Below are 12440 nucleotides of genomic sequence, written 5' to 3'. Positions count from 1 at the left end.
TTGTTCAAATCTATTTGATTTGCAATCTGTCAATATTTATTATACTATTAGGTGCAATCAATTTCAATAATAAAATTTCTAATACTGTGTATATCTTTTTAATCTTTTTTACAGATTTCATGGAGAGCGATCTGCTTACAGCTATAAAGATACCATTCGAAGATTCACGATGGCAATATTTTGAAAATGGTGCCGACGGATTTCCGGCGATGGGTATGCGTCCCGGATCGGATATCAAATCGCCATATAGACTTTTTTTACCAGATAAATTCTATAGTCAATTCTCTATTGCGTTCACACTGAAACTGGTCGACCCTATTGGTGGATTTCTTTTTGCCGTCGTAAATCCTTTGGAAACGGTAAGTTATAGAGTAATTTATTAGTTCTATATAAATTTTTTTTTGTATTAAGTATTTTCTCTTTGTGGTTTTAAAAGTGTAAGAATTTTCAAACTCATGTTTACACGCTTTGTGTTCTCCTGAAGATATTTCTTTAGTAAATACCCTTTTCGAAGAGAGTGGATACATTTGGAGAAAATATTTCAAACCCAAAAAAATTGGGAAGCTCGAATTGTGTATATCGTTTTAGTTTCTCTTTGAGAAAACGTTTCTCAAATATATTTCGTTTGCTAAAAAAAACGTTGTACTTGGTGCAGGCTATTTAATTTTATTTGAAAAATTTATCCAGGAATTTGAAGAACGGGAACTATAATGACGAACTTTCTCTAAGTGCAAGGGTGAACTATTTATACGCTAGAAATAGCAACCATATTTTAGAATAACATCCACAGTCTAGCATAAAGCTGCTATACTGATGTCTGATGTTCACAAGGTTGTCAACTAAACAACTTACCTCATCTGGGCAAACTCCTCAAGATTTTCCTTCATTTCTCTTCATCGCTGCAAACAGAAACTTTAAGTAAATAACAAGATTTTTGTTAATTGTTTAAAATGTTTCTAAATAAAATAAAAAAAAAAAGTATAAAGTAAAACAAAGCAGAAATAAAAATTAATTACAATGACTAATCGATAATTTCGAGTTGGTGAAGAAACATTACTGTTAGATCGTCTTCTCCCAAAAGCCTCCATAGCTTCTCAATAATAATTGTGTCGAGTCTTCTAAGTGCCCTGAGATCCTCGGAAGGTGTCACTCTTTACAGACCAAACTGTTCTATCACTGTATACGAGGTGTGGCTATTAAATAACGAGACTATTGCTGTAAAACATTTTATTTTAAATTTATAGATATTTAGTTATTATCACCTTCAATATACACCTCTCCCCTTTCCCTACAACGCTCCATGCGAATTTACCATCGTTCGAAACAGTACTGGAAGTCTTTTTCTGTGAGCTACTGCATGACGCGTGCCGCTTTTTCTTTCACAGCTTCAACGTACTGAAATCGAGTTCCTTTTAATGCAGATTTGACTTTGGGGAACAGATAAAAGTCACATGTGGCCAGGTCAGGTGAATAAGGCGGATGGCCTAAAACTGGGATGTTGTACTTGGCTAGAAACGTCTTGACAGAGAATACAGTGTGAGCCGGCGCGTTGTCTTGATGGAGAACCCATGACTTGTTCTTTCACAAATCGGGTCGTTTTTTCCTTACTCTTTCATGGAGTTGAGCAAGCACCTCACAGTAGTAATGTTGATTAATTATAATCGATATTTTCATCCGTTTTGGACGTGGAAGGGCGACCTGGACGGTCATCATCTCCGACGCCTTCTCGGCCATCTTGGAAACGCTTGAACCACTCAAAAACTCGCGCACGTGATTAACATTTATCGTTATAAACTTCTTTTAATAAAAGATAAGTTTCAGTAGCGGTTTTATCAAGTTTAATGTGAAATTTCACGACAATTCGTTGCTCTACTACATGTGTAGTATCATGTTTTCGGCAAAACGAAACTAACACCTCTTACACAAACGACGGTTCCAGTCAGACAGATTTCTCTACAAGCAAGTGAGACGCTGCAATCGAAAGAGAAGGCTTTACGCTGCACAGCTGTCGGTCGTTAGGATTTGGCGTATGCGTAGTTCTTCTGTAGCAGCATCAGTCTCGTTATTTAATAGCCACACCTCGTATACGGTGATAGAACAGTTTGGTCTGTAAAGAGTGACACCTTCCAAGGATCTCAGGGCACTTAGAAGATTCGTCACAATGATTATTGAGAAGTTCTTTAATAAACAATAATAGTAATAATTCCAGTAGCAAGGAAAGAGATTAGTAGAGTGATAGAAATGCTAGATTCGAGTATAACTCAAGCCGCTCTGAATTTCTCCTCGAAGATCTTCAAACTGCCCAATGGTTGGTGGACAATGATGGTGGATAGGAGAGAACTCAGTCCAGTTATCGGCAATTCACTGAGAAGTTGCTTCGGATGCCAATGATCACAGATTTTGAAGCGCCTTAATTAAATAACTAAATAAGTGATTTTCTCAATTTTTGTTTCTCTTGTTTCCATATTGTGGGGCACGGACTACTAAGGGTTTCCAGAATACCGCAAGGGTGATCAGATTTTTCTTATATTCAAAGTTATTAAATCATTAATTGTTACAAATGTATAAATATTTTCTAAATGCCCGACGAAGGTAGGGGAAATAGAACTTAAATGCTGAGAGATTCCCGTCCTGAATTAACTATTACCCCGCAATAAATAACTGCTATATTTCTCTGTTAAGGGCTAAACAAAATACATAAAACCCCAATTCATGATGCATTAAATTACGGTTAATACCGTTAAACCGTTAATATAACAATATAACAGTTAAAATAATGTTGGAGACACGAGAATTTATAATGAAGAACGGCATAAAGTGAACGGCGTTACAGGAATTTAAGAAAACACTGCCTCATTGAATTTACTTTACAAATGACAACTTTTCTTTGAACATTATTTTGTATTCACTGTTTGATTTCCATTGAGTCTGCATGTGAAGCCGATCGAATTGCCAGTTATAATAAAAACATTCTGCCCTTTTGGCTGTTCCCTTAGTAGACATACCATCCTTCAAGATAACACTAAACCATATATTGGACTGCGAATGTTAGAAATGAATCCGTACCCTTGAAGAGTTTTATCTTAATCGTGGAACGCATTAGTGTCACTTTTATCTAACTAAGAGTAATATTTCATCGAGAAGGGAGGTAAATGGGTCAAGTCCAATATAGAAACCCAAAGGAATTGGTGGTACTTTACCACCCAATGAATCATTTGAACTTGTAGTTTAAGGTTAGACAATGAAATGTTCATTTATAAAATTAAATGGAAGTCCAGCTGACATATTGTCCTTTCTTACTTCTCACAAATGGAAGTATTGCCATTTAGAAAAAATGTGGAAATTTAAGTTTTGACCGCAAATATCTGTTTTTAAGAAAAACCTTTTAAAGTAGGGAATAATAACCTTCTAAGAATGAATGAAGCGAACAAAAATGACAGCATGAACGATGAATCGCTGGAAGGTATTCATAAGTACTATTGCACGTCTGACATGAAGGATTTTTGGCAAAATAACCGGAATCGAATTGGGCTCTTTCTGTTTTCCCGATTGTTTTCGTCCATTTATTTAAACATCTATCAACTAATGGGATAATGAATTGATTTTTACAGCCATTTTAAATGAATATAAAATTAAGCAGTGAAAGGTAACTCTCTAACTGATTTTAATTAAAGAACTGCCTTAATTAAGGAATATTAAATCATTAATTGTTTGTCAATCATACATAGTGAGGTTCAGAATAAACTCTACTCCCTACAAAGAAGTGCTTATGATTTTTTGAACATAACAAGCTAAATTCCAAAAAACATAGACCATTAATTTATGAATTGTTTTCAGTTAATTAGGATTTTGGATAGTTTCTGGGGATTTAATTAGAATCTGCTGTACTGGTGGCTGCTGGATAATGCAGTCAAACAATGTTCACTCAGACTTGCAAAGTAGGCTAAAAAGGCAATGTAATGATATGTAAATGAAACACTAATTGTACTAAACGACATTTGTATTTTGAAATAACCCTGTATTTAAAACGTTATTAAAAACAATAATGTGTAACTTGAAAGTTCAAACATATTTCCAGCAAAATTCGCTTAAAACATTCCTGTAAAGTTAATTGTACTTAAATCATAGTTAATTGCTGTTAATTCTGTTGACTGGCCGCCTTTATAAAGTTTATAAAAATGAAATGTAGGGTAGGTATTGGTGTAGTGGTTACAAAGAATGTATTTTTAAGTGGGAGATCTCCAGTTCGAATCCCACATTTAGCTACTTTTTTTGAATACAAAAAAATGTTAATAGTAAAGTATATATTTTCGCTCTTGTCCACGTTGCAATTGATTGGTAGATGAACGTTAAGCCTCGTCAAAAGAAAATAGTTGATTACGTTAAAAATTAAATGCTGGGCTAGTTTCCAAACTTTTAGAAACTCGGCTGATAAGTTACTATTTTACTGAATAGATCTTTTAGCCTTTTGAGATTCTCCCAAAAACAACTTTTATAATTTTTATTGTAACATCGTATGGTGATTATAAATGTAAATTTTCAGATTTTGTTTGAAAAATTTCCTGTTAATTCGATTTAAGGGCACCTCTTAGAAAGGTTATGGATAGGTTGCCCTTGAAAGGCCCTTTTTGTGAAGTAGGATTTAATGTGTACTTTTATTCCGCTATTGAAGAAATTTTATTAACCTGATGCACGTCTTTACTCAATGTGTTGTTCACTTTTTGAGGTATTTTCTAAACGGTCTCTAAACTTATTGATACATAAGATGTATAGTTAGGCTTTCGCAATTAAAACCTATGCAACTCTCTAGCGCTGATGGTAGCGAGGAAATAACTTAACTAAAATAAATGGGAACATCTTCCATTTTAACTTTATCACGATGGTGTGGGTGGCCATTACATCGAATTTAGAATGTAGGCAAGTAATTTCTATTTGATTTCATCCTTATAATATTGATTGGCAGAATGTTTTTTTTAGCTAAGGAGAAGTGAAGGTGGCTCTAGCCGGAGGCGGCACTGTTCCATAACATTCTTAAACAGCGATCTCTGTCTAACATTGAATTAAGATTCTCTATCAATACTGTTGAGATGTTTCCCTCACTTTTTCAATCTCTCATTGATTTCTTTTTAAATTTATTATATAGCTAACTCCGTTTAATATGGAATTCTAATTCCATTTTCTAACAAACTGTTAGTAAAACTCAATTTTTTTTTTTAAGAATATCGATGATCATGCAAATATATCAGCTTAAATAAGTTATGTCAGAGCAGCTTCTTCCCTACATAAATCCATGTTAAGAATCTTTGCTATAAAATTTAAACTCTCTTACATTGTAAAAGGAAAGTACTGATTTAAATTCCGATTCTATTTATAAGAATATAATTTTCCTAATTTACATTTACTATTCAGTTCTAAGAACTATCTACTTTCCCATCCTGTGGAAATTTCTTTCAGTATAATGGTTTTAAAACCAAAAAACCAGTAAAACTCTCTTCATCCTTTAAATTACCTTCCAGTAAAGAGTCTATTCCCTCATTGAGTCTCAAGAAACCATCAGCCTAGATTCCGAGCTTTTCTCCACCACCTCCATAACGTGGACTCCACAGCACCACAAAGACAGACATCTTACAGACAAAGTGAGTGCTTTAGTACCACTTCAGGACGGACCTGGTCGCGGAAACTCTCGAACTTGACTCAACAATCTACGGTGGCGTTAGGGTTTCTTTTTTTGGTCGGTGGCCGTTCTTTGTGATATTTTTATTGACTAAACATCCACTTATACTTCAGTCAACTTTCTGGAAAGTTAGAGTAATTGGTTTTAAAAGAGGCTTATTACTGTACATGAGACCAAAGTGGGTAAATACCAGTGTGGGTTTCAGAAAAATAAATTTACCATGATAAGATATTCTACTTTTTGATTATATTGGAAGGAAATCGAAAAATCCATTTCCTGTTCGTAGACGTAAAAGCTCCCTAAGACAGCATTTTGAGGAGAACTATACTACATGAAGCCGCAGGAATTCCACCACATTTATTCGCCATATCAGAATAACCATGAAGGAGTACAGAGTGTTGTTCGTAAAAGTGATAACGATGTTGAATGGGATGATGCATTGGCATGCTTGCTATTTCATTTAACCCACCATGATTGCACCGTGATATATGATTTTGGAAAGTGGAAAAATATTCTCCAAATTGGACCTAATCTGTGCATGTACGGACGATACTTTAAAGAGATGGATCAATGGCCATAAAGGTTGCTTTTTTTGCCCACCAAAAAAATGGCAGGAAGGAAAACAGTTGGAACAAAGCGTGAATGAAGGGAAAACTCAGTGGGATCGTCGACACGATTTCCGAATGAAGATTCGGGCAAGATTAGGTATTTGGGATCTTTGGATAAAAGAGACAATGGTGTTTCAGAAGAAATTAGGAATCAGATGGTAGCAGCTAGCAGTCTTTGGACTGAACCGCCATTTCTCGAGGAAAATAAAGAACCTGCGGTTGAATCCGCCCACTTCTTTGTTATGGTTTTGAGGCAGGTACACTCTTAAAAAAATAATAAAATAAATAATAAAAATAATAATGATGATGATGATGAGAGTACTCTAATGGCTTTGAAGGAAAATCCTGAGAAAAAAAATTACTGTCCTGAAAAAAAGGGAAGAATGGAGATTGATATTACGTTCGGTAATTAGTTGGGACCATTAAGTTCAATAGGCTCCGTCGAATAAGATTTTTTGGAAGAAATACGCGGTGTGGCTATTAAATAACGAGACTATTGCTATAAAACATATTATTTTAAATTTATACATATTTAGTTACTTTTACCTTCAATATACACCCCTCCCCTATCCCTAGAACGCTCCATGCGAATTCACCATTGTTCGAAACAGTGCTGGAAGTCTTTTTCTGTCAGCTCCTGCATGACGCGTGCCGCTTTTTCTTTCACAGCTCGAACGTACTGAAATCGTGTTCCTTTTAATGCAGATTTGACTTTGGGGAACAGATAAAAGTCACATGGGGCCAGGTCAGGCGAATAAGGCGGATGGCCTAAAACTGGGATGTTGTACTTGGCTAGAAACGTCTTGACGGATAATGCAGTGTGAGCCGGCGCGTTGTCTTTGATGGAAAACCCGTGACTTGTTCTTCCACAAATCGGGTCGTCTTTTCCTTACTCTTTCACGGAGTTAACCACTTTTCTCACGGTAGTAATGTTGATTAATTATAATCGATATTTTCATCCGTTTTGGACGTGGAAGACCCAGGCGGTCATCATCTCCGACGTCTTCTCGGCCATCTTGGAAACGCTTGAATCACTCAAAAACTTGCGCACGAGATAAACATTCATCGTTGTAAACTTCTTTTAATAAAAGATAAGTTTCAGTAGCGGTTTTACCCAGTTACATGTGAAATTTCACGACAATTTGTTGGTCTACATGTTTAGTATCATGTTTTCGGCAAAACGAAACTAACACCTCTTACAAATCGAAAGAGAAGGCTTTACGCTGCACAGCGGTCGGTCGTTAGGATTTGGCGCATGCATAGTTTTTGTGTAGCAGCATCAGTCTCGTTATTTAATAGCTACACCTCGTATGTAGAAAGGCGATGGGAGGACTGGCAGACTGTTAGGGGAAGAGAGTTTCAAGATAGATAAAGTACGTGGAGATACAGAAGATACGCCGAACTAGAAAACTGAGAAGGCGAATAAAGTCAAAGACAAATAATGGCCAAAGCGCTAATTAAGGGTACATCGTGTTGGCAGATTGTGCTATCCTTATTGATTCCTTTGAAATTTTCTTAGTAATAAATCTGATACATTTTCATTTTAATAAAAGTTTTAATTAAAGGCATAAAATATTATATTCATAAAATAATTAATGCTTATAAGCTTTAATTTAAATAATATGTTTTCATTATTGTACAATGGTCACATCTTTGATTGACTAAGAAAATAGTACAATGCAATAATTTGTCTTATCATATGCGCAAAGTTTACAGTTAAATGGTTAATTAAAGTAATAAATGTGAGTTTAGTTCAAAATTATTAATGTTTTCTATATAATTATAAAAATGAACTCGAAACAATTAATTTGCTCGGCTAAAGTTTTGTGTAACTAACTTAATTGATATTTTCCGACTGAGTCGAAAAGAAAAGAGCAGGTTAGCTTTTCAGTTTCCTTCAATAGCTCTCTCTGTCTTAAAGCCATGCAGTGTTCCTAGCATGTGTGATGAATGATGCTGGCCTTACAACTGCTTACATCCACATCTATTGAATTTCTCAATAATATATTTCAGAACCAAACAAACCACTTTTCTGTATTTCTTCGCCTCTTCGCGAAAATAATCCAAAACATTATACTTGTTCATCGCCAATTAATCTCAGAAAGCTTTCACCACTTAGTTTTGATTTATGCCCCACTTTTTGTGATGTTATTCACTAACTGTTCTGCTGTTTCGAAATACATTAAATTTTTTTATAATTTTCAAATATTCACGAACATAATACGTTTAAGTCTAATCTAAAGCGCTTCAAATTATCGCTTACTTATCACTTTAATTCAATTCAGAAAACTTCGACCCTCCACTCGGCTCCAGGTAGCTGGCGCCTTACTTTACGGAATCATTTTCAAACCTAAGAAGATTAAAAGAAAATATCTATTGATACACTCTAAGCGAAGTACAAAAGAAAGCGTAGAACTTAAGAAAATAAGTTATTTAGCTTTGTGTTCCTTAAGATATTACTGTAGTAGAATGCAGATCTACTTACAATACAGTCAACAAACGACGTTATTTTTTTTTTCTTCCTTGCAAATAATGATTAAATAAGGATCTTTCTTCTCCTAAGCGCAATAAATTTATTACAATTTATATTACCATTTTTGCCTTTAATAAAATAAGAAAGTATAGACTTTATTTTCTCCAAATTAAAATAATAATAATTTAAAAATCATAAAATTGATCGCTGATTAATAAAAATGCACTAGGTCCAGCTATAGCAACTGTTCCTCTGAACCACTTTGTTTGTCGGTCTTTCCCAGATCTCTGCCACAGAATAACCTGATCGGCCCAAGTCGTCTTAGATTAGAATAGTTTATTTTCAGAAAAGAATAGACATTACATTGAAACATCGAGCCATATAACTTAAACTAAATACAGCAGTGGTAATATACCGTCTGCCGGAAGTCGACTGTTATCGGAATGAAATAAAACGTCTTCTAAAAGTTGTAGAATTAAATGAAGAAAAAAGTGATTTGATAAAAAGGAAGAAAATGAACACGCAGATATTATAAGTACTTATACAAAAAAGTGGCCCAAGTCGTCTTTCTATCTTGTTCTCATCATCTACACCAATGACATTGTTGGACACCAATAAAAAGAAGTAAAGTAAAGTAATGCCTATTTTTTCAGGCGGGCTTTACGTCCATCAACCCATTAGGTGTCGTGGACAGAGGCGACTAGCAAACATACTTTACTATTTTCTTTTAACTATTAAATAAAATCCAAAGACCAAGACCGGGAATCGAACTCAGTACTACAATACATATTAGCTTTACAGGTCTTTCCTCCAACCGCTCGGCTATCGTGGCGCCTAGGCACCAATATATCAGCATTTTCTTATACTTTTCTTGCTTGATTCTAGATGTGGTCCATTCCTACCCAATTCGTCTTCACCTGCAGCACAACTATATATACCTACAAATTGTATTCTCTTTCTCCTAACCCCTGTATAAATTATAAATGAATATCATATATTATTATAATAAATAACCACTAGCAGGCGAAAACTTTTATAAAAATAGAAAAGAAATTGGTAGTTCATTGATTTAGTGAAAGCTTTAGATTAGGCTCCAAGAAGTATATTCTTGCACATTTGAATACTTGTAGGATTCAACAAAAAATCTGCAGACTTGCTATACAGAGTAAATATAGAAATATAAGAACGCAAAACTATGTCCTTAAAACCATCTTACGATGGTAGTAGAAACTAAGATGTTTCTGACAACCCAGAAAGTAAAACAAGGGCACTATTCTGAGCGCATTTTTCTTCATTCCAGTGAAGTTATTAAAAATGTCAGCAAAAAATGAGAAAGCTGCATATTGAGTTTAAAAAAATCTTCAAAATGTGGGATTTAGTGTATCGTCGTACGCTGTGATGAGTTCTGGTGGCACTGGTGAATTTCTAGTTTAACTTAAACGACGTACTGGTCGAAGAGTTGGTGAATTCAAAAAACTTTACGAAACTAGAGAAATCTAAATGAATGGCAATGGTGTGAAAGGTAGAACACGTTGAGATTGTGCTCGAAGAACGAGGGACGAAAGCCTAAGAGAGTAATTGCAAGAAAAGAAAAGAACTGTCCATGAATTGAGTAAAAAGAGAGAGATTCTGTCCTAGACGTTAGAAGAGAATAACGGTATATTCACGATAGTGATGTTATCGCAATTACAATATATAAAAATGTTACGAAAAGCGTTAGTTCAAATTTTGAATTTGTACATTTTATTCAAAATGGTTCGACACATTAAAAATTTCTCTCAAATTCTCAGGATAATTTGGGAAATTGATCTGGGCACACCTAACCACTGCTGAACTACCAACATACAATATCTAAAACTCGTGAACTTGATGCGCGATTTTATTCATAAGTTTGGACTGTTGTACATATAAATTTTTAGTTAAATAATTTTCAAGCTGAGTGAAGTTATATTTGGCGGTAAAATAGATAGTCTAACTGGAGAACCCTTTATTTATAATACAACGTTCTTTAAACGGATGACCCTGTAATTTTGCAAATGAATATTGTTTGGAATTTCTAAAACTTGAATGACATTTCGCTTTATCTAACGTTTAGAATTTCATTCGTTTATTTATGAATGTTAGAGAGAGTTTTAACTCTCATCTGTCAACTCTATTGGCGAACTGAATAACGGATGAACGCAGCGTTTTCTTCTCTGTTATTTTTACAAAATACGTAGGTTAGACAACTCCATGTTTTTCGACAGTTGTTATAATTAAAACTGACATTTTTTATTTTATTTAACTCATAATGTTTAATCAACGTTTTGTTATTAGTATAGGTACATGTATTGACATGTAGATGTCTGTGGGTGTTGATAATAGGAGGTACACAGTTACTATGTTTACAGTGTTTGCAGATATCAGCGGAATGTCTGTCATTTAAAAACACTTAAGTCTAACTATAGATTCCTAAATCCACCATTCACAATATATAAACTGGAATAATGTTCCTGTATTGTGTGATGAGTTCTAAGTTAAAGAAAATCATATAGCTGATCAATCAATCAATGTAGCTCTTTTTGAGAAAATTGCTTTAAATTGGTACCGTTTTGTAAAACTTCCATTTTGACGTGAATACGTCTTTAAATTTGAATCATATGGTGGCAATCCAAAAAATCTAATGATAACAAAATCGGGGGATACAGTTTGGCATTATAATTTCGAATCTATCGTCTCCTTCCAAAATTAAATTAGACCACTGGATAGCTAAAGGATCAAAGAATTCATTACGATAAGCGATGACTGTGACACATCACGCACGGTGGAGGTGAAGTTTTAATCGATTGTATATAAAACATTAGTGTAAAATAGTGACAGTGAATAAAATAAAGGTGTTAGAATAAAAAAAATTATCAAAAATATATAATGTCGGCCTATACGCGTCGAAAAGCCAAAACCAAATGCAGAGATCGTATACGGTTGGAAAGGGCTTCTCTAGAACCATCGAATTGTAAAAGTCGCAAAGCCGGTGGAGTCGCCATATATCGCAACATCAATAGCTTCACTGATTGTAATAGAGTTAACATTGACATTGCGGAAATTTATTTGGAAATGAAAGACGCAAAAGCTGGTGATGTCTGTCTAGTAAACGAAAAAGGCCAATGGCATCTTCAAATTCGTACTCGGGCCTGTGTATATCCATCCGGGCACAGCGTTAGCAGAAATTAAACTCTTTATGTTACGACCTTTGTTAAAATATTCCAAAATCATCACTAAAATTATACCCGATTACGAGCCTGATCTTACTTACACCAATTATGATAGTTGGAGACTTTAATGTTGATGTCTCACAAAACCGCTCATTGCGCGACTTCATGCTCAGCGAGTTCAATTTGTCTTATATTGAAACTTCTCCAACTACGTTAGGTAATACCTATATTGAATTAACGTTTACCAGAAATCTCGATGTATCTTGTATGCCATTTGTGTCGTACTTTTCTTATAACAGACCTATAATTAATAAAGTTATATTGTAACACAGTAATTATTTGTTTCCTTGATTTCATCCTAAATACATAAATAAAAATATTTTATATAAAAAATATAACCCGTTAGTAATCGTATTCACGTACAACACACGGCCGTGTCCATGACACAGCCACAGTAGAGCTTTTTTTAGACTGCTTGCTTTCAAAGTCAAAAT

At 34.5% G+C, this 12440-nt stretch overlaps 1 protein-coding gene across 14 annotated transcripts in view; it reads left to right on the top strand.

The window, feature by feature from the left end:
- The window catches only part of LOC141461393 (uncharacterized), a 561940-nt gene that overhangs the window by 177331 nt on the left and 372169 nt on the right, over window positions 1-12440 (top strand). For all 14 annotated transcript variants that reach the window (XM_074142539.1, XM_074142471.1, XM_074142462.1 and 11 more), the window contains exon 3: window positions 115-359. In XM_074142539.1, the coding sequence (XP_073998640.1) occupies window positions 115-359 (245 nt within the window). The remainder of the gene's footprint in view (window positions 1-114; window positions 360-12440) is intronic.

This window comes from Rhodnius prolixus, unplaced genomic scaffold (genome assembly GCF_049639745.1).
Source record: "Rhodnius prolixus isolate KJV_2025 unplaced genomic scaffold, Rpr scaffold_1, whole genome shotgun sequence".
NCBI lineage: Eukaryota > Metazoa > Arthropoda > Insecta > Hemiptera > Reduviidae > Rhodnius > Rhodnius prolixus.
This window is presented reverse-complemented; position numbering and strand designations above follow the sequence as displayed.